We start from the raw sequence: 25,400 nt of genomic DNA on the forward strand, positions 1-25,400 counted from the left end.
GTCATCTACCTTAAAGCTCAGAACAGCTCAAGGAAAGAGTTATCTGGGGCAAGAATCACTTGCTTGGGACTACAGAAAGGTTGTCTAAGCTTTGGAAGCCGGACACCCACCAATGACTGACTAGCTATTTGCCTGGGAGGCAGTGAGGGGGACGAGAAAGAAAGGTGATAGGAATAAAACAAAGGACAATGGGACTAAAAGAGAAGAATATCAGCTTAGCATCATGAAGGCAGAGTTGTTGGCTTTCAATACTTTTGCATTTTAAAAGAATACTGTACTGGATAGGTTAACATCATCTTTAGCATCCTGGTAGCATTATTCAGTAGTTAATAAACAGAACATTAAAACTCTGCCTGGCTGGCTTTTGGAAAAGGACCCTAAAGGACCCAAAACTCAGCCACTTTTGAAGATTCCATCTCCAGTTCTCTTAATCCTGGCCAAGACAGCAGCCTTGGATACCTTCTTCCGGTCATAAGCCAGGCCAATGGCAGCCATACAATCGATGAAGAATGTGGTGAGGTTGATGTGCCAACGGTACTCACTGGCGGAGTAGTCATAGGGAAAGGTATGGTGGTAGTTATGGAAGCCCTCACCTGAAACAAAAGCAAGGAGAACATTATGAAGCTACACTGTGGCTCGCCGCCTCCTGCTCTCCACGCCGAGGAAAGCACCTGGGACCGAGGAGAAACTTCTGTTGTTGAATGAAGCCAGTCTCTTCTACTATGAACCAAAAGATCTCAAAACTCTCTTAAGAGATGACTGGGAAGACCCTGGTCAACCCCAGCTTGCTGGGAGTCTTTGTGGGAAGGGAACCAGCAATTACAGAGGATAAGATGACTAAAGAGAAACTTACTACTGGAATGGATTTGAAAATTCCAGAATCCTAAAGGCTGTGTATGTACATACTGAACAGGAACTTCTGCTGTGTTTCGTAGAGCATGGTAACTAATAGCCAAAAGGCAGAAGAAAGGAGGCTCAACCAGGGGCCTGACTTTCTTAGTCACCATCGATTCAGAGTGGACTGCTCTGGCTTCTAATTCTTTAAGCTTCGATCCCAGTGTGGGGACATGCTGATAAAGCAGAAGCTCTCTGAGGGGATAAGAATCAAAATGCATCTATCTTCCCTCTAACTCCTGAGATTCTGAGATATACAGTGCATTTGCTGGACAGAGGAAAAGCAAAGAACTTCCAGAGTCAGGATAATTTCTGTAATGCAGAAAGTCTTGGAACCTCTGTAGACAGCAAGTTCTCTAATCCTTGGCGGGACGCTTCTTTCTGAACACATTCAATAACATCAACAATGACCCTTAGGAGACTGTGATAAAGCCAGGCAAGAAATAACTAATAATAACTAATAAAAGATCCACTTGAGCCCTTTGAAGATAAAAGGACCCCAGCAAAGACTAATGGTATTAATAACAAGTGAGAGAAGGAAGTCCTGCAGAGTAAATGACATCATCCGGTGCATCTCCAGGTATGTCCTCTCTCTGTGATACCTGATTACCCATAGTGTGAACTGAGTAGGAGGGCAGAGTAACCCCAAGGCTAGAAGGACTGAGAGGATTACTAATTTTCATAAATAGCTTTGCAGCCAGGCTCTGCATAACCTAACCAGGCCTATATTTAATCAGATTTAAAACTGAATCAGACACACCCATACCCAAGGAAGAAAAAAGGGAGGGCCAATGGGTGCAACTGGGACAGTGAGAGACAGCCCATGAGAGGCTCAAGGGAGGAGGTCAACCTTGGTAGAGCATGTGACCGTAGGGGAGGTAATTCAAGGAGACAAAGATTAGAAAGGCATAAAGGGCCTCCTCTATGGTACAGCAGTTAAACGCTGGGTTGCGAAGCTGCCTGCAGCCTCTGCAGCGCCGGTTCCATCCCTGGCCACCAGGTGAGGGTCCCACATGGCGTGCAGACCTCTCCTGCCGCCCGCTGCTCCCCTCAGCAGTGTACTTCAGTCCTTCTGCCTGCTCTGCTCCCTGCTCTGGCTCTGGTGAATCCTCTCACCCTCCCGCACTTCTGACTGTACCCAGTGCTTGTATAAATAAATAAATTAATTTAAAAAAATAAAGTTTAACATCTTAAAAAAAAAAAAAAGGCAGGAAACCAAACTACAGAAGACAGAGTGTGGTGATGAGTGAGGAGGGTGGCAGGTGTAGAGAATGAATGCTAGGACCAAGTATGGTGCTGGCAGCCACCCTGAACTGATGTCATAGAGGCTGGAGCTGGAGAACCTCACTTTAGGTCCATTTACAGTACAGGACAGAACTCATTCCAGAAACTTCCATTTCTATGAAAAGCTCAGGCTTCTATAGCCTAGGTAATTTATTTCAAGCATCACTCAGAATGAGAACACAGACAATGTAAGAAGGTGCCTGAGAGGAGGGAGGAGATGTACAAGTTAAAGAGATAGGGAAAGAATGCCAGGGGCACAGGAAGTAAGGACTGTTAGGGTTGAGGCTACAGAGAAGAAAAAAAAAAAGCGCAGGCTAGACCAAGTTGTGCATCCACATGCAACGAGTCCACCCAGGTATCTTGGATGACACAGTTCTCATGACTGGTGAGAAAGAAGAGGCCACTGCGTCTGCTTAGGGAAAACTTAGTCAAGATCTCTATTTAGTTGAAAAGAAAGACAATAAATAAATGGAGACAGATGATAGGACCCTGTTGCCTTAGACTCTGGCTATGACACTGAATGAAGAGAAATAGGTGACAGTAAAAGGCCACTGTAGTACAGGCTTTGACATCCTTCATATTGGCATCACCAGGCAATGCAACCTGGCAGAGACTTCAAATATTGCCTATCTGAAAAGAGTGTGCAGATAAAGTTTACTGAACCAAATCTTAATGAGTAATTCTACATTTTATATGGCATATTTAAATATGAAACACTAGGCTTTTGGCCACCAAGATGACTGACACACGTATCCCCTGACATAAGCAGGGTTGCAGTCCAGCCCAGAGGTGACTGAGAAAAGGAAAACCCAAAGGGGCTTATTGCATATAACATCTGGGGATTGTTTTGGAACCTGGACTCAGAGACATTGTTGTTTTTGAACCTATTCTTTTTAGACTGACTTACCCACAGCTCCCAGTGAAACCAGGATGTTCTCTCGGGGATTGATGTTCTTGTCGTAAGGGCGATAGCCGTACATGTGGGCAGCACTGTTCACCAGCCAGGTGGCGTTGAGCACGATGGCGTAACGCAAGAAAGTGGCCACATACAAACTGTTCAGAAAATTTTCATCCCAGAAATAGCAGGGCACCAGCGTGGGCAGGATGAAGCACATCAGCAGGACAGCGGATTTGTAGTACCTGCGTGAGAGGTCACAGGCTGAGTCCGAGTCCGGGAAAGAGAGGGCTCGGAGACCTGCCTGATTTGCCACTGGATGTCTCTTTCCCTGAAACTTATGAGTGCAGTGTGGCAGCAAACAGCAAGTCACAATGGAGTGGGGAAGCTTTTGTGAGTTAGTGTTACTCCCTCACTGTCAGGAGAGCTAGTGAGGGGTTAAATGACTTTTCTAGGATCCAACCACTAGGAACTGGTGGAGCAAGGACTGAAAGGCTTGTCTCCTGATTCTAAATCCACTGCTCTCTCTTTTCTCAATGATAGCATACTCCCATGTTGGGAAAACAGGGAAAGTCCAAACCAATAATCAGAGCTCTCCTTCGGCAGTTTTTGCATTCTGTCTCTGGGTGCCTTTCTCTTGCCTGCAGTGTGTGTGGAGAGCCTGGCCTCCCAGTCCTGCTGCCACCCTCTCGGCCTTGCTCTTCTATTCCTTCAGAGGCACAATGAGTGTCCTTGCCCGCCTACAGGTCTGTCTCTCCGGAAGCCCTGTCCCACTTTTCACTCTCTCGAATGCGGACCCGGCCATTGCCGTTCCAAGAGAGCTGATTGCCTACATCCCTTCAGCAGCCAAGTCTCCCCTCTGGCATCATTGGTATTCCCTGCACCCAACTCCTTTCCATTCCATGCCACCGCGACCAGGCAGAGATTGTTACCTCCTAACGCCTGGTCCTGCCTCTCATCTCTTTGGTTCCATGGCTCCTTTCACCTGCCCCAGGAGTGATCCTTCCAAATTACAGCTCCAACCACACCACAGCTCTGTTCAAAACACTCTGCTTTCCTGTTGTCTATTGAATTCAACCTAAGTGTACTTTTAAGAACAGCATCAGTCTCCCTTTCTGGTCTTCTTTTCTACCACACCCTATACTTCAAACAAAAGGACTCTATTGCTGGAACATGCTTAAGCTCATTCTGGTCTTACTATTTGCACTGCCCCTCCCCATATACACCTGTGAAAATCTCCATCCACTGGTAGATTCCAAAGCTACTTTCTTCATAAACCCTTCCCCGGTGTTCCCCTCCACACGGTATCCCTCCCCTATGTGCCTCTCATGGTATAGGAAGTATTTTACCTTGTTAATCATATATTTGGCTAGGAAATATATGACCCCCCCCCAGCTATGGAAGTATTCAAGGTAAGAGCTCTGACACATTCATCTCTATATGCATGAATATCCTAGGTCAATAAACATATATTGAATTTGATTGGTTTAAATAAAATAGCTAACAAAGAAAGATAGTCTGTAACTGTGAGGCTATAGGCTGTTAAAAATTGGGGTTCTAAGTTATGATTTTGAATATGCAAACCCAGGATGTTTCTTATTTTGCTCATACTTTATATCATTGGAAAAAATTCCTAAACCAGCCTCCCCAAACCCTCCCCATCATCACATCACTTACCTCCTCTGAAACATCACCAGTTTCTCGGCTTTTAGGTCAGACAAGTCTAGCAAACCACCCTTCTCTTTGACAGCAGGGTGCTTGCGCACAAGCAGCCAACCCACATGGGAAAAGAAAAAGCCACGCCGGGAATTATGAGGATCAGCATCTGTTTCTGAAAACTTGTGGTGGACACGGTGATCTCGGGCCCATTCAAAAACATCATTCTGGGGGAATAGAGAATAGCAACATAGGTCTGAGGAGACACACTCTTAGATTAGGGGAGTCCCAATAGATAGTGAGCAAGACACCATGACTCTTAGCCCAATCTCAGAAAACACCCAGGGGTCAGAGCTCCAAAGAAGTAATGGAGTCGGCTCCTCTCTTCCCCAACTTGCCACTAAAACCTAAGTGGAAAAGCAACTCAAAGTCCCAGGACCACAGAATCTATTCCACAGACTAGAACTAATTGCTTCTTGAAGGTTATATGGTGTGGAGGATGGTGGTAGATCATACAGAGCTTGGATAGTTTCATTAGAAAAGCAGAATGCAATTCTTCAAGGAAGAAACATTCGGACCTTGTGGGATGTCCAAATGCCTGGGCACAGAGAATGCGTGGGGTGTAGTTGGTAGATGAAACCAGCAGAGAGCTTCCAAGCTGATGTCTCTGCAAAAGACAGCTTGTACAACTCAACAAGACCAAGCATGTAAATGGAGATATTGGCCACAGTTCCAAATGACCTCTGGGATCCTCTGTGACTCGCCCTATCCCCGAGACAATGTGCCAATATCTCTTCCTACCCTTTGTTCTGCAGGACATCAAGAATGTCTTCAAGGTATAAAGTGCTAAGGCAGAGGTGGTTATGCAACTATGGTGCAACTATGGTAAGTACCTGGAATACTGACATGAAGAAGAGGACCAACTTGACTGCCTACTTCTGGCCCCAAGCTAAGCCCATTGCCACTGCTTAATAACTATAGGCTCCCTCTTCCAACCCCCGTCACGTATGTCTGCTACATACTTTCTGCCTCAACAAACCTCAAAATTTGACTTGGCCTGGTCAGCCCAAGATAGGACCACAATGTTGATCTACCTAACCTGTCAGTGACAAGTATCCTTATCTTTATTTATTTTATTTTTTTAAAGATTTTTTAAAGATTTATTTACTTAGTTATTTATGCACAGAAGAACTGAGGTGGGGAGGGGTGAGAGGATTCACCAGAGACAGAGTGGGGAGCAAAACAGCGGATCTAGAGGCCTCCCCTGGTGGCGCAGCGGTTAAGCGCTGGGCTGCGAAGCTGCCTGCAGCCTCAGCAGCGCTGGTTCAAACCCCAGCTGCTGGCGAGGTTCCCACATGGCGTGCAGACCTCTCCTGCCACACCCACGGCTCCCCTCAGCAGTGTATTTCATCAGTCTGCCTGTTCTGTTCCCCACTCTGGCTCTGGTGAATTCTCTCACCCTCCCACGCTTCTGACTATATCCAGTCCCAGTGCTTGTATAAATAAATAAATAAATCTTTAAAAAAAAAAAAAAAACAGCAGATCTACTGAAATACACTGCTGAGGGGAGCAGCAGGTGAGACAAGAAAGGTCTGCTGCGCCATGTGCATCAGCTCCCTGGCAGGGGATGGAACATAGGCTATAGTGGTGATAACACTGAGACTTAACCCCTAAGTCACCAGGGAGGCCCCCAGTTTCCTCATCTTTAAAATAGCAATAATAAAGTACCTGCCTTCTAAGATTGCTGAGGATTAAATGAGGTCATCAATATCAAGTGTTTAGAACAGTGCTCTGTGTGTGTGTGTGTGTGTGTGTGTGTTCTGCAAGATGGATGCCTACCTGGGAACTAAAGTTAACTCCTGGCTTATGCACTGTGGTTCCTTAGGATGCAAGAGCACAACAGCCAGATTATGTGATAATGGGAGGGACTTTTGGATAAAAAAATCATATAGGAAAGTATTTCCTAGTTCCCTCCTATTTCTCTTTTCCAGTTACTCAGAAATATCCTCATGCTTTATGAACTTAAGGGCCTAGACTTAAGGTGGCAATAAGGAAAGAGGAGAAAGCAAGTGGCTGTCCAGCCGTTGCTCCTCTTAGGTCCTGACCCCCTCCATTCTGCCCTGGATTGCCGACAGAGTGGAGGAAAAGAGCTACAGAGGTGAATTCTTACCTGAAACGCCATCGTGTTGGCAATGATCAAAAAGAGTCGCAGGGGCAGCCGAGCTTTATAAGTTCGGTGACTCCACAGGCGATGAGCTCCCGCTGTTATGCCCAGGGCACTGATCAAATAGTAGAGAAACGCTGCCAGGGAAGACAGTGACAGTGATTAGACTCAATCTGGGGGAAGTGTCACATGATGGTCTCAGGTTAGAGTCTGTGTTTCCTCTAGGCTTGGGTGAGAATCTTGTTACACCCTGAATTCCAGGGGTGCCTGGCTCAGGCCTCTTCACCTTTACTTGAAAAAGTGTCTTGCATCCACTTGACCTGGGGATTGGAATAAACTGAGTTCCAGGAACTTCAGAAATGCAGGACAGAAAACAGGACTCTTAGCACCTAGTCACTTGCCATTTTCAGTCTTGAGGACATCATCCCAGATCCCTGACCTTCACCTAAACTCTCCCCAAGGCTTCAGGACCACAGACTACACCTGCAGAGCCTAGAACCCATAAGCAAGGATAGTATTCAAATATGCAACTGCCAGTATGGTCTAGGCACTGATCAATGCAAGGGACCCTGGGTTCTTGGGGGGCACTATGGGGTTTAGAGATGTGTCTACCGACCAACTGGTACAAAAGCATTTTAATTTTTTAGTAGGCAGTATGGCCACATGGGGGGAGGTGGATCTGCCCTGCATGTAAGTCATATCTACAGTGTCTTAAGCTTTGCCAAGGCCTTTATATTCTCTGACTCATCTAATACTTTTGGAAGTCATGTTTGCTGTTCTTTACCACCTGTGTACCATATTTTCTGTGGGTTGACTCACTGAATACCTTGAATGGGGTTTAATAGCCTTGCTTTGCACTTAAAGAAAAGATGCTCAGAGAGTTAAGGGTTTATCTGTGGTAAGGAAGAAATGGCAAGGAAGAAATGGAACCATGATTTGAAACCAGGTTTTTCTGTCAGCAGTTTATGTTCCAGCTGCTTCCCAGGATATGTACACAGTTTTTGTGTCTTTTCTTTGCCACTTTCCTGCCCGCCCTTACTCCCTCTAGTTAATTCTAGGCAACAGTGGCATAAGACTTGCTGGAGCACCCCTACATTGTTCTGCCTCAACTTCCTGGAGGCCAGCAAGCTCAGGAGGTGCCAGATGCAATCCCTAAGTGGGCAGCGAGCTGCTGAGTATAGCCATCTTCCTCTGGTCAGTAGCTCTAGGAGGCAGGGACTGAGGCCTTGGTGGAGCAGTGACTATTGACAATGTTTCATTCCTAGGGAAACAGCTAGAAACAATAGCTCCTCAGTGGTCACAGAACTTGTTGCAGTTGGAGATACCACACATTGTAACAAATTGTCCTGTGTTCTCTGGCCATAGAAACCAGTTTCCTAAATAGCCCCACCTCCTCTCCCCCCACCCCTCCTATTCTTCCTGTGAGAGAGCCAGGGGCTGCAGTCTATCCCAAAGAAAGTTACGTCCATAGGGCTTCTGGGCTAGGATTAGGACCCCAAGTGATTTACTAGCCTGAAGCCATGTGGTGCTATCTCCCCAGAGGCAGTATCAGCCTGAGCCAGAGCTGTAAATCAACATGGAGAAAGAAAACTGGCTTTCTGCAGGAGAGCAGAATCACTCAGGCCAGAAACAAGGAAGCTACTAGGGTTGTTTGGAGCCACAGATGCCCCTGGCAAGTTCTCAGAAACTACCTGAGATCCGAGTATTAACAGGAAAACTGGGAAAATAATCCAGTGTCCTTTTTCTTTAAAAGATTTATTTATTTAGGGCCTCCCCGGTGGGTGGCACAGCGGGTTGAGCACCACGCTGTGAAGCTGTCCTCAGCCTCTGCAGAGCGTGTTCGATTCCTGGCCAGCCAGGGAGAAACCCACATGGCGCAGCAGACCTCTCCTGCCCTGCCCGCTGCTCCCCTCAGCAGTGTCTTTGGTCCATGTCTGGCTGTTCTGTTCCCTACTCTGTCTCTGGTGAATTCTCTCACCCTCCTGCGCCTCTGACCTGTACCCCAGTTCTTCTATAAATAAATAAAACTTTTTAAAAAAGACAGAGTGGGGAGCAGAACAGGCAGAATTACTTAAATACACTGCTGAGGGGAGCAGTGGGAGAGACAGGAGAGGTCTGCTGTGCCAAACGTGGGTTAGCTCCCTGACTGGGAATCGAACTCAGGCTGCAGGGGTGATAGTGTGATAGTGCTGAGACTGAATCCCTACACCACCAGGGAGGCCCCTATGCTACCAGGGAGCCCCTCCCCCCAAGTCCTTTTGTAGACATCTCTCAGCCTATCAAAGATTCATCCTCTATCAATGTCCAGATTGATGGTTAAACAAAATCTCAAGCTTTAGCTCTAAAAAATTTTGCCCCTAGGTCCTTAGAGATACCCCTTGAGCCCTACCCTACTCTCAGGGCTCTTCTGAGACAAGAGAAAGGCTGGAATCACAACAGTTGCTAAGGTAACACTGTCCTTAGGAATAAAGCCAAAAAGGAAAGCTAAGCTTCTAAACTCAGGTGAGACCCCAATTCCTCTTGTTCCTTAAGACAGAGTTCTCTGATATTCCCATGATCTAGTCAGTCATTCCATCAACAAAGTCCTCCATCACAGAGCTCAGGGTAGGAGTGAAAAGTCACACCATCCAGTCTCTGCCTGCCATGTTTCTTTGTCCAAGAGGCACAGTACACACCTGGGAAGGGTACCCAAAGGTAGCAGGCATAGCCTTGGATTGGGGGTAGCATTCTGCTCCCGGCAACACAGCCAAGGAAGAGGACCCAGGAGAGGCTATCTGACCAAACTCTGTTTCAAGAGGCCCACGAGGGAGGACTGGGGAGGCTGAATGGGGCTTGTGGTGACAAAACGACCTGTGAGGATTCCTGAATTGGGGAGAGGTGGAGAGAGGACTCTCCTGGGGAGATCCTTATATTGCTCTTGATTCCTCTGGCTGCAATTAAAGTTCTGCTGTGTTCTTAGAGGAGCGAGAGAACAGAGTCACTCTTTTTCTGTGGAGGAACATGTTTTGCTCATGACCTGCCCTAGCAATGACACACACATAACCTGAGGAGCCGCCTTCCTAACTCGCAACAAGAACTGTCACCCGTTTCTACCCGGACACACTGAGCTCCCCAGAGAGGGGATCTACTCAGTCACCTTTCACTGTGGATTTCACAAGATAGAGCCCCAGGGACTGGATTCTACCACCGGTAGACCTAAGAGATCCTGAGGAACCAGCTAGCTTGGCCTACCAGCTCTTGCACTAACCCTCCTCCCCGTCCCGAGAGTACAGCTGCCAGCAAGCACTTCCACACTGCCCTGGGAGTCCGAAAACTATTCCTGGAGAGGGAGTTCTGGTTCACCCACCTCAAAGAGAGCTCACTTGGACACCCTGAGTCTTTCAAACTCCCTGTTCCCCGCTTCCCGTCTCCAACTTACGGTGCGGGGGTGACAATGCCCGCAAAGCACATGCATGTGCTGGAAGCAAGGTCCTGCTGTCAGCCCAGCCCCATGGGTCCCTGAGAGAACCGAGTGAGGGCAGCTCAGAGACCAATGGAGAACTTTCTGCCTCAGCGAGACAGCCTCAAGGCCCGGCTGCTCACGAGGGGCTCTCTTTTCTGGCCAGACCTGGCTGTCCCTGGCAAGGAGGAACTTCTTGGCACCAGGAGAGAGGGGACAGACAGGTTAAATGGGGAATGGCACATGGAACATCTCTGCAACCTTATTTCGTTCAAGAGCATTTTGTTGGGTGCATTTGTAACTTTCTTAATATCTAGATGGACTTACAGACCCACATAGTCATGGATCTTGGCTTACACAGGAGCCTTCTTCATCTTTCTGTGTAACAAAGAAGGCTGGGGAGGCCAAGGGGTTAGGGCTAAATAGTTGTGTGGATGGCCACCGCTCCCTTCTACTCTCTGCCTGAGCATTTTCTTTTCCTGGCCACTGTGCTCAGTCTGTAGCCTCTCAAGTCACTGGTCTAGTCCCCATTCCCCTGCCTCCAGGCAGGAGCCTGGATTCTTTTGTGGCTGCCAGGACATGCAGCCACACAAGTGACTCAAACAGAAAAGCTTTTTCAGGGAAAGCTGATTCTCTGGACCAGGTATACTCGCTCCAAAGCCCACAGCACACGGTCTCAGGGCTCCTTCCCCAACAGTCAACTCCTTCTCCAATCGTCATACTAAGGGATGCCCAGAACTGATACTTCTGCATTCCAATCTCCCTAGATTCTGTTCTCAGCCCACTCAGCATTTCAGGGCACCAAAAAGACATGGCTGGGGAAACTTGGACCTGGAGGTATCTGTGTTCCATGTTGGATCCTGCTTTATAAAGAGTGGCAAGGAGCTGGGTCAGAAGGACAAGGAACCTCTTACCCCAGAGACAGGTATAGAGCTTGCAGGACGGGATCATGGTGATTCCAATCAGGGCTCCCAGGTGTAGCAGACTCATAAGGATGATGTTTCTCCAAACATATTCAAGCTTGGGCTTTGGACCCTCCTGGTCCTTGTAGCTTGGGTCATAGATGTCATCTTTCATTTCAGGGCGAATGTCTTCTTCCAAGAACAGTGGAACTTTCTCCAACTTGCCTCCTCCATTCTGCAAGACTCTGGAGGGAGGCGCTGTGATGGTGGTGGTGGTAGTGTAGGAGCTAGAGATCTGGAAGGCGGAGGAAGCGGAAAGTCAGGAGAGAGGAGAAGACACGTGGAGGTAGCAGGGGCCACTAGCCTCGGGCTGGGGGGGAGTGGAGTACAGACCCTGCTCCGAAACCCAGGTTAACTGAGAGCCAGCTCCTCCTAAGCGAGATGAGGAAAGTTCCCAGCAACTGCGCAGATAGATTGAGTAGGGGGGGGGTGAAACCTAAAGGTGAAGGGGCAATAGGAAGGAGGGTAAAACACTCGCACCCCTAAGACACACAAAGGAAAATCCGCAAGCACACACACATAAAGGCACCGACACCACCGGATTTTCCATCAAAGCTTAAGAAACGAAAGTTGGAGAAAATCACGTCCCCAAATTGCAATCCATATTCCCAACAAATTGAAGGCAGTAGTGCAACTCGCAAAAGATGGCTATGCCTTCCGCGAAGCTCGCAACTCTTGCCCCAGCAAGCGGTCACCTAGAAGCCCACCCAGCGCCCGCCACCCCGCGGTCTGCGGGCCAGGGCTCGCAAGCTCACCTCCTCTTGCAGCAAGTGGGCCGGCATCTGGGCTCTCCGACGCTGGGATCACTTTCTCGGGACTGAGACTGCGGAGCGGAGTTCGGACAGTCGGCAGGGAGCGGGGACCGGGCTCCGGAGTCCGCTTTTGCACGATGATCAGCTGCGCTGCGCTCGGAACCTTGCTCAGCGCCTCGCGCTCGGGATCCGTGGCCAGACCCTGCACGCTCTGCCTGGATCTCCCCGGGCTAGGGATTTAAAGGCTAGGGCTGGCAGTGGGTGACGGTGTCCCGTATTTCCTCTGACCCCTTTTATTCGCTGCCAACAAGGGGCAAAGTGCGCAGAGTTGGCTCGCCGCGGGAGCCCCACATGGGCGGGAAGGGGAGGAGACAGAAGCCGAGGCGCGCAGGGGGCTGGAGACGCCAAAACTGGATGCTGCAGAAGGCACCGAGGCACAGCAGCCGCATCCCCTGCCCCTGCCCTGCCCCTGGGGAAATGCTAATGGTTCTGCAGACTCTGGCGCGTCATTGGCCGAAGGGAATTTGGTGCCACCTCGTCCTGCCGCTGCCATTGGCTCGGCGCAATCTGCTGTTCCCTGTGCCGCGAGCTCCGCGCCCCCCTCCCTCCCCTTAAGCTTCTCGGCTGCTCTCCGACCGGCCGCTGGGCCCCTGCCCGGCACCCCGCGGCCTCGGCGGGCTCGGGCGCTCGCCCTCCGGAAGCGGGAGAGGACTCGGCCGGGGATGGGGGTGGGTGCCCGTCCGGGGCTGGCCCCCCGCACTTCGCGGGCGGCTGGGTGCCGGGGAAGTTGCACAGGATGCGGCGAGGAAGCCACGGGGGCGACCACCGCGCCCAGCGCCGTGGCGCCGGCCCGCTGCGGAGCCGCGTGGGAGGGAGACGTGGCCGCGGGCGCGCGTCGGGAGGAGAGGGGCCGCCGCTGCGCCGCCCCCCTCCCGGCCGAGCGTGGGGGCTCCGGCCGCCGCGGAACAATGGCTGGGCCCCGCCCACCCGCTCCCAGCCGGGCCCCGCTCCGGTCGCCCGCGCGGGCGGCGGCGCACACGCAGGAGCCACCTATGTGCGGACCTGCACGCGCGCACCGGGTGCCGCCTCTGCGCGCGCTCCGCGGAGGACCCGGCCGCCCGCGGCCATCCCACCCCGGTGCGGGCGCCCCCAGAGCGCGGACGGGATGTTTGCAGAGTCTTCAGATTGTCGGGTTTTAAGTTGGGAAGCTCCTTCTTGGAAAAGGCAGGAAGCACAGACGTGTGCTTTCGCCCAGAAGTTGGGACAGGACTTGTGTGTGAACACGAATATCTAACAGGTGTTGAATTATTACTGCAAGCCAGCTCACGAGGAGCGTTTTGTTTCGTCCTCACTGTGACCCTGACATGGGTAGTCCACGCCGACCGCTGCAAGAGGAGGGACGTGAGATATGGAGGGATTCAATAACTTGGCTGTGGTCACAGCAGCCCGTGCGTGGTGCAGCTGGGTCTCGAGTGCAGAAAAGACAGAGTTGAAGCCTTTAATCTTCGCTCAAGTCGGAGATTCTCCGACTTAACAGTCTCCCCACCACCCCTATCTTTTCTGGCCCTATGGGAATCTTGCCAAAAGAGTAAGCTCGGAAGTTGGCAGGCTCTGCCTTTCCCCAGCCTGCTTCCACACCTAAGCCCCTGCTCCCCCGTACTATCCCAAGATCTTCTGGGAAGAATAGAAAATAAGGAATTTTGTGCCCGGGGTACCTTCTCGGGAAGGTACACTGGGGACTGCCCACGAGGAGCTCCCTTACTGGTCACAGATCTCAGGATCAGGCCAACTTCTGGGCCAGTCTCCAGGCACCTTCATCCCAGCTCTGCCTCCCTGTCCAGTGTGAAAATTCTGAAATGAGACTAGATGCCTTCAGATATGGCTAGCTTGTCTCATCATGCTTCAAAAGTACTTGGCGTGTGAACAATAAGTATGTGCATGCTGCTCCTCTTCAGGCTCTCTGCAATGTTTGCTTTATTCCTCTGCCAACATTAGGGTTATTCTTCAGGGGAGGAGATTCAGGATGTCTTTGGGGCTGTACTCTCATTAATTATGGCTTGTTGAAGGTGGCTGTGCGACCTTGCACAGCTTTCTTTAGCTACCTGAGTATATTTGATCCTGGTTTTCTCCAGACTTCATTAAGTCTTCAAGAACTTCATCAAGAACAATCTAAAAATAATAATCAGGATTCCCTGGACACTGCCTTCTCATTTAGATTCATAGGTATTATTGCTGGAATCACTTAGTACTGGCATTATCACTTAGGCCAAAGTTCATCTGGCCATATCCCATGTCACCCACTACTTAGAACTCTTAGTAGCTTGCCACCAAATTATGCCTGATTGGTAGGAGTAATATGGGGAATGCATGAGTTTTGTGTCAGGTATTAGGTCAGCGTCGTTTTAAGTTATAAATATGTGATTAGTATTTTTATAATATTTTTTATATTTTTATAAGTTTATATATTGAGATGATGAATATTTTAGTATACAAGAACGAAACGCAAAATGTGCTTGGGAGATGGAGATTGGAGCTGTAAACCTCTGTGGAAGGGGCACAAGGTATTATGATAGTTTTTGAATTTCATTTTGATTCTTCAACTCCAGAGAGCAAGCAGAAACAGAACTTCTTTGGCAGTCTTCATAAGGTGACAGTAGCAAGAAGCAACAGAAAATAGTCTCCTTGTGTATTCAGCTCTTCTTAAGTGTTCCTGGTTCTGGTGCTTATAGGCAAGGAACTACTCACATGCAGGACAGAGTCAGGAATGCAAATCTGTGCTTAGAAAATTCTCTGGCTCACCCCATTTCTCTGGGTGTCCTGGGACTATCAGCCTGGAAATCCCAAGGTCCTCCAATCCAGCACAGCTGAGAGCCAGGGACCATAATGCACCCGGAAGACTGTTTCAGTGCAACAATTTACCACGGCTATTTATAATTGTCCCTCCATCATACCCTTGGGAAATTGTCACTACATTTAACATGAACCTGATGAGAACATAATTTTAATTGAAAGATTCTGTGTTTGTGTCTGTTTCAGCTACCACTCCATTCTCCTTATTAGCATAAGACACTTTGAGATGCTTACACTGGGGAAAAGGAAAATAAAAAAAGGACCTTAGATGAATCATCTGTGTATACCTTTATTCTTTTTCCCTAATTCCTTTCAAGCAGGGGTCAGTACTCCTGAGGCCCTGGTCACACTGTGACTCTCCAGTGACAAGGGTCAAACCAACACACTGACTTGGAACTTAAGCCTGTTTCTTGGTCAAGGGTCCTTAATGCAGCAAAAGAGACAAATTGTTCCAATAGTTAGGAGAACAAAATGTTATCTATATCATTATGTGTATCATAGCCCTTTATATATCAAGGGCTCATATAGACATATATTCAACTGAAACTCAAAATTATAAAGAAAGAACTGAATAGGCACTTCATAAATGAAGATATGTAGATGGCAAACATACACTTGAGAGATGTTAGACTTCACTAAATATTCAATAAAAATTAACAATGATACTTAATTCCTACCAAAGATTAGGAAAATTCAATATTGGTGAGGGAAGATAAGCATTCTCTCCAGCTATTGGTGGGAGAATAAATAAATTGATTCACAAACACAGTCACCACAGCATTATTTATTTATTTATTTATTTATTTTAAAGATTTATTTATTTATCTATACAAGCACTGGGTACAGTCAGAAGCGCGGGAGGGTGAGAGAATTCACCAGAGCCAGAGCAGTGAGCAGAGCAGGCAGCAGGAGAGGTCTGCACGCCATGTGGGACCCTCCCCCGGTGGCCGGGGAGCAGCCGGGGATCGAACCGGCGCTGCAGAGGCTGCAGGCAGCTCCGCAACCCAGCGCTCAACCGCTGCACCACCAGGGAGGCCCAGCATTATTTATTTATTTTAAAGATTTATTTTATTTATTTATGCATACAAGAACTGGGATATTGGCCAGAGGTGTGGGCAGGGGATGAAAGGAGTCACCAAAGACAGAGTGGGGAGCAGAACAGGCAAACTGACTGAAATACACTGTTGAGGGGAGCAGCGGGCAAGACAGGAGAGGTATGCTGTGCCATGTGGGTCAGCTCCACCATGTGGTCAGCTTCCTGGCTACCAATAGCTTCATAAAGTGCTGACTTCACCCCTTGCACCACCAGGGAGGCCCACAACATTGTTTATGATATTCAAGATCATGTTACAAAACGTATTACAAAAACTAAACTAGCTTTATGCAGCCAACACCAATAAAAATACTATGTGGGAAGCGTTTCTAAAAACATGGGGAATATGTCGTGCTAGAATATTAACAAAGGGAAACAAAAGCATATATTTATGTCATCTCAACTGTGTAAAGTGAGTAACATTTTACATCTCAAATATATAAAAACTGTGTAGAAGGAAGGAAAAAAGTCAAACTGAGATCCTGATTCTGACATTTACTGACATACCTGCTAACCTTGGGCAGTTTTCATTATTCTGTGAACTTCAATTTCTCTCTTCCTTTGTAAAATGGGGAAAATAATTTTTGTTTTGCAAAATTGTTGGGAATAGTAAATAATATATTAAGGTTGATAATACACCATTGCACACACAGTAAGTTACAATAATTATTTCATCTACATCCAGTCTCCTTCATTTTAATATTCATTTTTTTAAAGATTTATTTATTTATACAAGCACTGGGGGACAGGCCAGAGGTGGGAGGGTGAGAGAATCCACCAGAGACAGAGCAGGGAGCAGAACAGGCAGAAGGACTGAAATATACTGCTGAGGGGAGCAGCGGGTGAGACAGGAAAGGTCTGTTGCACCATGTGGGAATCTCCCTGGCCAGTCGAGAATCAAACCACCGCCTTAGAGGCTACTGACAGCTTCACAGCAGCGCTGAGCTCAACCTGCTGCACCACCTGGGAGGCCCCATGTTAATATTCATTTTAATAACCCTCTTCAGCCTCATTCCTCCTACCTGCCCTGTTTATACCTTTGTCAAACTACACTCACTGATTTCTGGATGTGCTGCTTCTTCCCTGTTTTTTCTTCCCCTTACCTCTGTCTGCTAAAATATCATTTTCTCCAAGACCAAATTCAAGCCATCCCTTTTCGAAAACCTACCTGATCATCTTCACCACTTCTGGGATTCTCACCCTTTCTCTCAGAGAGTTTAGCACTTTTGGCACTTCTTACGCAGATTTAAGCTGAATTACTTGCTTATATGCATATATCATCTCTATTATAGAACACCATGTTTCTTGAGACAGGGACTATACTGCCCTCTCATCTGATCTATGGGGCCGAGTAGGAGATCAGTGAATGTGTAACCTTTGGCTCTAATCAGCTGGTTGCTAAGGATAAAGGTAGAAGCCTAGTGTTTGGTTGATAGCGATGTGATGGAAGAAAACATTAAGAGGGCTTAGACTGTTGAAAATATTAAGAAAGGGGCAGAGAAGGGGTATCTCAGATTCAAACAAAAATCTCTTAGAGAGTTGAAATAGTAGGAAACCTCCCTAACTTGGTAAATCTACAAAGAGCCTGCAGCTACTGTTTATTATATCTAACTGTGGAATATTAACTCTCTTTTCCCTAAGATAGGAGAATGGCCAAGTACATCTGCTCTCACCACAATTATTCAACATTGTGCTAAAAATTTCAGCTAGTAGCATAGGTGAGAAAAGAGAAAAGGGCATAAAGATAGGAAAAATAGAAATAAAATTGTTATTATTTACAGAAGACACAATCATGCATATGGAAAACCTTATGGAATTCACAAAACTAAAAAGCCAAAATTGGTGACCTTAGAAAGGTCAAGGATACCAGTCAATATATTTTTTTTCATGATAATGATTTTATTTATTTATTTATTTTTAAGATTTATTTATTTATGCATACAAGACTGGGGCACAGGCCAGAGATGGGGGGGGGGTAAGAGGATTCACCAGAGACAGAGCGGGGAACAGAACAGGCAGATTGAAATATGCTGCTGAGGGGAGCAGCAGGTGAGACAGGAGAGGTCTGCCACACCATGTGGGTTTGTCTCTGGCAGGCTGGGGCTGTGGATTGCTTCATAGTGTGGTGCTTAACCCCGTGTGCTGCCAGGGGGGCCCTGATTTTATTTATTTTTAAAAATTTTTATTTATATACTTTTTTACATTGTTCATTTTTGTACATTGTTTGATTTCTCCTCTCAGGTGTCATTCCCATAAAATTCCCACCACCCATACACCTGTGAACCATCCGCATAGTCTCTTGTGCTCTTCCCTCCTCTGTTTTGCTCCCTCTCCCTCACCCTTCCTTGCTGAACATCTCTGGTTTGTTGTTTGCCTTCTAGTTTTGTCTTTTTTTTTCCTGATCCCTCGTATGGTTTCCCTGTGTTCCTCCTATGAGTGAAACCACGTGATAATGATTTTAATAGAATATTATTCAGTGATAAAAAGAAATGAACTATCAAACCATGAAAAGACATAGGAGAATCTTGAATGCATATTACTAAATATTACTAAACTAATCTGAAAAGACTACATACTGTAGGTCTCCAATTACATGACTTTTAAAAATTTTATTATTTTTGTATTCAATATAAAAATGAATTCCATTCTATATATTGTTAAAACACAATTGGAGAATAAATTTAAGATACACTGTTTGCAATAGCATACAAGCTATCAAATATAAAGGAATAAATTAACAAAATATTTGCAGGATCTCTACACTGAAAAATACAAACATTGCTGGGAGGAATTTTAAAATTCTTAAAGAAATAGAGAAATGCTATATTGGTAGGTGGGAAGATTCAGTGCTGATCTATAGGTAAAATTAATCCCTATAATATTACAACAGTTTTCTTTGAAGAAATAAACAAGCTAATCCTAAAATTCAAATGGACTTACAAAGAGTTTAGAACAGCCAAATCAATCTTGGGGGGGGGGGAGGGGAAAGAAAAAAGTTGAAAGGATTAGCTAATTTATTTCAGGACTTACTATAAAGTTAGAGTAGTTAACATAGTGTGATTTTAGCAAAAGCATAGAGACAGCAATGAAACAAATTAGAAATTCCAGAAATATACCAACACACAGATGGTTAACTGATTTTTTACAAAGGTGAGGTCAATACACTGTGGAGATGAAAATCTCTTCACAAATATTACTGCAACTACTGGATAGCCATATAGAGTAAATGAACCCCAATCTCTGGCTTGCTTGCTCTGTACACAAAAAATTAATTTTAAAGTGATCACAGACCTAAATGTAAAACTCACAAACATAAAGCTTCTATATAAAACCACAGGAAAATATCTTTGTGACCTTGCAGTAGACAAAGTTTCTTTGAATAGAATATAAAAAGCAATAACCATAAGGATAAAAATAAATAAATTAAACTTCATGAAAATTAAAATTTTCTGCTACTGAAGGAAAATGTTAAGAAAACATGTTCTTAACAGAGAATAGAAACATACACCAGAACATATAAAAAGACAAACAATGAAAATGGCAAGAGATATTTCACAGGATAGACATTTCACAGGAGACGTTGTAAAAATGGCTGCTAATAAAAAATAAATGGCTGATAAGCAATTACCTAAAAAATTGTTCAACATCATTACCCCTAGATAAGACACCTAGATGAGCAAGAGAAGAAAAAATAGAAAAACTAGAGTTTATCAAAATTAAAAACATTTGTGCATTAGAAGATATTATCAAGAAAGTGAAAAGACAATGGAAGAGAATGTATGTCAGCTATATAATAAGGGGCTTATATCTAGAATATACAAGGAACTCTTGCAGCTCAATAATAAAAGCCAACCCAATTAAAAATTAATGGACATTCCTTCAATGAAGATTCAGAAGTGACCTAAATGCCATGAGAACATGCTCAACATTCTTAGTCATCAAGGAAATGTAAGTGAAAACTAAGTCATACTTCATACCCATTAGGACAGCTATCTTCAAAAAGACATAATTACCAGTGTTGGCGAGGATGTGGGGAAATTGGAACCTTCATACACCTGGTGGGAATATAATACGACGCAGCCACTTTGGAAAGCAGTTAAGCATTTCCTCAAAATGTTAAACATAGAATTACCATCTGATCCACCAGTTCCACTCCCAGGTATACACTTAAAAGAAATGAAACATGCATCCATATGGTAATGTGTATACAAATACTCATAGCAGCAGTATGCATATTGGGCAAATATCCATCAACTGACTAAGGGAGAAATAAAATGGGAGTATATCTTTACAATGAAATATTATCAGACCACAAAAGGGGCAAAGTACTAACATATGTTATAATACAGGTGAACTTTGAAAGCATTATGCTGAGTGAAAGAAACCATTCACAAAGGAACCACATATTGTATGATTGCATTTTTATGTAACATCCAGAATAGGGAAATCTATGGAAACAGAAAATAAATTAGTGTTACTCTAAGTCCTCAAAGGGTTGCAGGGGAGGTTGGAAGGACTGTGGCAGAGGGAAACAGAGTTTCTTTCTGGTATAATGAAAAGATTCTAAAATTGTTAGTGGTGATGGGTGCACAACTTTGTGAATATACTAAAAGCCACTACATTACATGATTGTATGGTATGTAAATTATACCTCAATAGAGCTATTTTAAAAACTGGAATAGACACCACTACACACTTATTAGAATGACAAAGTTAAAAAAACAGAACATTAAATGTGGTGAACATGTAGAGCAACCAAAACTCTTCACAGCTGGGGGAAGCATCAAAATGGCACAACTACCTTGGAAAACATTTCGGCAGTTTCTTAGAATGTTAAACATTCATGTATCCTAAGATCCAACAGTGCCACTCCTAGGAATCTCCTCAAGTGAAATAAACATGTATGTCCCTGAGATTTGTACAAGAAAATTCAACACATAAAAGCCTCAAATAGGAAACACCCCAACAGTTCGCTAGTTGGAGAATGGATAAACAATTTTTGGGATATTTATGCCAAGGATACTCCAAACAGAAAAGAATGAAAAACAAATGTACGTAGCATGCTCACCAAAGAACTTAGATGCCAAAAGCACACACTGATTCCTTTTAAATGAAATCTAGTCTCAGGAAAAATAAATCTACAGTGAATGTGGTTGCCCAGAATGGGGGGATTTGTTTTCGGAAGGGGCCCCAGCAGAGATTTGGGTGGAAATATTTTAAATCTTGTTTTGGGTGCTAGTTACCTGAGTAGATACAATTGTCAAGATTCATTAAACTGAACACTTACAAGCCGCACGTATTATTGTATGTAATTATGCCTCCACTTTAAAAAGTAGGAAGGACTGGGAACCAGTCTGAGCCCATGAAAGGGAGTCCTAAAATTTGCTGGCTTCCTTCCTCCTTCAGTCAAAATGTAATAAATATTTATTGAACACTTCCTAAGGGGCAGGCACCGATTAGGGAGCTGGTAACACTGGTTAGCCAGCTCCCCCCTTTCATAGAGCTTACATTCTGGGGGGGAGACAATTAGCAAAATAAAATTATAGATATTTGTGAGGTGCAGAAAAAAAAGGATAAGGGGATTTAGAGTAAATTGTTCTATAGAAGGTAGGCACTTGAAGATTCTGGGCATCATTTTTGCTCAACAGTTGCTCAGACAAAGCTCAGGTTTTGTTTTTGTTTTTGTTTTTTTTTAATTGCTGTCCTCTGGCCCAGTAAGCCCGGTACACCAAGTCTGTAATTAATAATTCTCTGAACTGAGTTTTATTTTGGCTATGACTTATCTGGCTCCCCTTTGGGCCACAACTACTATTATTAAGTCTGGTTATCACGGATGTTTCTAGGGATGGGCCCAGTCCTCAGCCCAGTAGGCTGACTCCTATCACGTGAGGCTGATGTCCAGAGAGCCAGTAACTGCAGGGACAACCTGAGGGCAGACTCCCCAGAGGCACTGTCTGATTTCCTAAGTGGATCTTCCTTCACCTTGTTCACTTCTGTCAGGGATGACCATTTTTCTTAGGAATTCTGTGTCCTGGCTCTTACTCAATTTTGCTTCTCATCAGCGGTCTGGCAGCTGAACTCTCCCCAGCACCTGCACTGTTGCATGTGTCTGAATTTTGTCTCATTTGGACACCTGACAAGAGGGAGGACAGTTCAGAGTAATCCTCTGCCTCTTCCTCTGTGGAGAGAGCAAGGATGTTGTCTCTCCTGTCAAATTTTCCTTCCACCTACAAAGTGAAGGCATGACCCAAACAGGCCATTGTCTGGAGAGATGACCAGGAGTGATAAGTCTCCTGCACAGGACGCTGCCTCATCCCCCTCCTGTCCTCCCACTACCTCTTGTGGAGGACTCCCTAATGAGTCACTGCTGCATTCATGGCTTTGAGTTTTCCAGACCAATACTAGTGCAATAAACTTCCCTGGAAAGCCATGATCTCGCTGGAAAGGGGAGTCCTTCTGGGGAGGGGAGGGTGGTTCATCCCTAGGGCTTTCCTGAGCTTCTGGGAAGAAGCAAACTTGTAGGGAGTTGTTGTATCTTACTCTTGGCTGCAAAGTCAGGGGCCACGTCTGTTAAGATGATCGCTGTGGTTGCTGTGACCTGGCCTGGGCCAGGTTCTTGGAATGAATTGGCGTGCTGTGTGTGCTGGTCATTCTGACAGCTGATTAACCTCTCTGCTGCCTGGACTCTGTGAAACCCCAGAGACCTGTGCATTAGGATACTGACTCTGCAGTGTTTTGTAGCTGACAAACCCCACACCCTTTGCAGGTTTCAGTTTCTTTCCCTACGTCACTGTAGGCAAGGGGATGACATAGTAGCTGAGCAGGAGAAATTAACTGACATGTGGGGAGATGGAAAAAACCGTGATTTCTGACCCTGTTTCTATCTCTGCTAGTTCCAGTCCCAGCTTCATCTCTGACTTGCTCTTTCTTTACCTGCCCCTAAGTTTTTCCTCTGTGAAATGGGGGCAAGCTGACTTAGCCAACCATGTGCTTTCTCGCAGATGGGGAGTCAGCATATCTAGCTCTGGTTTCCTAGGGGCTTGGGGAAAGTACAAGGGGCCCAGTGATAGGCTTTCTGCAAATGAGTGATCTTTATCCCAGGAAATCATGTGATTCTGGTGCCTGCCTAGGTGTGACCTGGACCGGCCCCAGCAAAGGTGATGGTTTGGTTCTTCTTTTCCTCTCTCTAGACACATGAAGGAGTGGGAGCTTAGCAGCACATGCGGGGGATAGTAACTCATTAGTCTGCAAGAGAGACATGGAGTCCCAGGTAAGTGGTGGGGGCTAGACATGGTTCACACCTACCAGAAAGTCCTGTGATCATCCCCAGCCAGATGTCAAAGTCAAATGGAATGAAGTTTGGGATATGTTCCCAGATCTTCCAGTAACCGTGACAGCCCACTGTCACTTACTGTCTGGGCTCCTTGCAAGGCGAGGCCATCAAATCCACAAGGACCTGATCCTGGGAGGGGAGGCTCAAGGATTGGCCATGAGCCCCAGGTGCTCAGTGACCACAACACTGTCTGCTGTCCCAGCTCCCCTCTGAGTCCTGAACTTCCTTAACCTTCTCCATCCTCACTCTTTTATACTTTTTAGCACAGATCTAAACCAAAACTTTGAGTATACGTAAAGCTAACGCTTCCCTTGACTTTAGGCTCCACCTCATGAGTAATAGACACCAGACCCATGTCCTCCCCCATGAGTGACAGGCTCTAGACCCATGCCTTCTAGCCATTGTCATTCAGTGCCCCCAGATCCTGAGATTAAAGAGTCAGCTTGCTCAAACAAACAAGTGCACTGAGAAAAGTCATGATCCAACCAGCCCCACATATCTGTCCACTCACACTGCCCGTGGCAAAGTGGCATCAGGGCAAAGGGCCAGAGCTGTACAAACTGTCCTCACAACCCTGACCTCAGGCTTTCCCTGGGGGCAGAGGGCAACGTGGAGAAGTGTGGAAGCCAGCTTCCGTGTCTGGTCTCATGTTTGACCCAACCAGTTCTCTGTGCTGAGAGAGGGGTGGGGGTGGGACCCTGTCCTGTGATCCAAGCTGAGTCACAGCAGCAGGAGCCTGGGGAGAGAGTGTGAATTAATGCTCTTCCTCCAGGCCGAGGAAGAAGACACTGGGCACTCTGGTCTTCTGGAATCTCTCTTGGCACCAGGGGTTTCTGGAGAGACAGTGAAACAAGGGCTGTGGTCCCTGCAGCTCCTTGAGTGTATTGGTTCATTCACTCAGTGAAGGTTTGTGGAACACCACATGGTCCCAGGCACAGTGATAAGTGCTAAGGTCACAAGGAGGCAGTTCACTCTGGTGGAGGAGATCTTCATGACTCTGGATGATGGAGCAATGGGCTCCTGACTGGGAAAATCAGGGAAGACTTCCTGGAGGAGATGGCACTGCTAACCCTCAAAGGGGCCATTGGGAGAAGGGCAGTTGATAAGTTTAGTGGTCCAGAAGGAGGAGAGGAACTCTAAACTCACCTTCCACTGACTAGGGCCTTGGACATGCTTCCTCCTGGGCCCTGGCCAGAGAGACAGTGCATAGATTTTCTGCTGAGCAATCCTGGTCTAGAAGAGGCCAATACTCTTGTTCAGCCAGTTCCCTGTGCTCCCAGATGCCTGTGCGCTGCACTATCTACAGAGCCAGAGTCTCCGTTTCTCTCCAGTCCTTCTTCCCCAAGTTCTCCCCATCAATTACAGGATAACTGGAGTGTGTGCATGTGTGTGCATACATACTTGTGTGTGCTGGGGTATGCGCCCAGGAAAGAGCCTCTCCCAGATTGTTACCACCCATCTAGGGAGTCTGGGGGGTTTGTCTGCAGAACAGATAGTGAGCAGGAATGACTGGGCAGGTGAGACCTGGGGACAAAGGTTGCAGCACCACGGCCAGGACTGGAGATTTCTTGGTGGCCTGACCACCCAGAGAGACTCTTTTCCCCAGCCCGGGCCAACCCCTGCTGAGCAGCCCATCATGGATGGGCACACAGGGAGGACAGGGCTGCAACAACAAATAAGTGAGCCAAACATCAGTCCTTATCCAGATTCTGCTTCTGAGTCAAAGTCGGGGAAAGGATTGGGACCTGCCTCTGTGGTCGGAGACATAATCATACCTGCCTAGTCTGCTTATAGTTGCTGAGAGTCCCCGGGGGAGGTCACAACTAGTCCAGAATTCCAAACGAGTACCTCCCTCCCTCCCATAGGTGGCTGGCAAGGGACTTTCGCCAAGCTTCACCTTTCATCCCCACCCCCTCTTGCTTCTCTCCTTCCCTTTTCCCTCCGGAGGTGCTGTTCAGACAGACCCCAGCCAGAATTTCCTCCCCCAGGCACCCTTCCCCCAGAGAGTCAAGCCTGCTCTCCCTGCCTTCTCTTTGCCTGACAATAACCTCTTCTATGCTGATGTCACCCTGGCTTTG

At 46.6% G+C, this 25,400-nt stretch overlaps 1 protein-coding gene across 1 annotated transcript; it reads right to left on the minus strand.

Annotated features, from left to right (window-relative positions):
• Positions 1-393: 393 nt before the first annotated feature.
• On the minus strand, positions 394-12,076 carry SCD (stearoyl-CoA desaturase; the record flags this gene model as incomplete). Its single annotated transcript, XM_084244654.1, has 6 exons — positions 394-593; positions 3,086-3,318; positions 4,751-4,956; positions 6,900-7,030; positions 11,247-11,529; positions 12,050-12,076. 6 exons carry the CDS (start codon positions 12,074-12,076, stop codon positions 394-396), a joined length of 1,080 nt encoding a protein of 359 aa, XP_084100780.1.
• Between the last annotated feature and the right edge of the window lie 13,324 nt (positions 12,077-25,400).

This window comes from Talpa europaea, assembly GCF_964194135.1.
Source record: "Talpa europaea genome assembly, chromosome: 10".
NCBI classification, from domain to species: domain Eukaryota; kingdom Metazoa; phylum Chordata; class Mammalia; order Eulipotyphla; family Talpidae; genus Talpa; species Talpa europaea.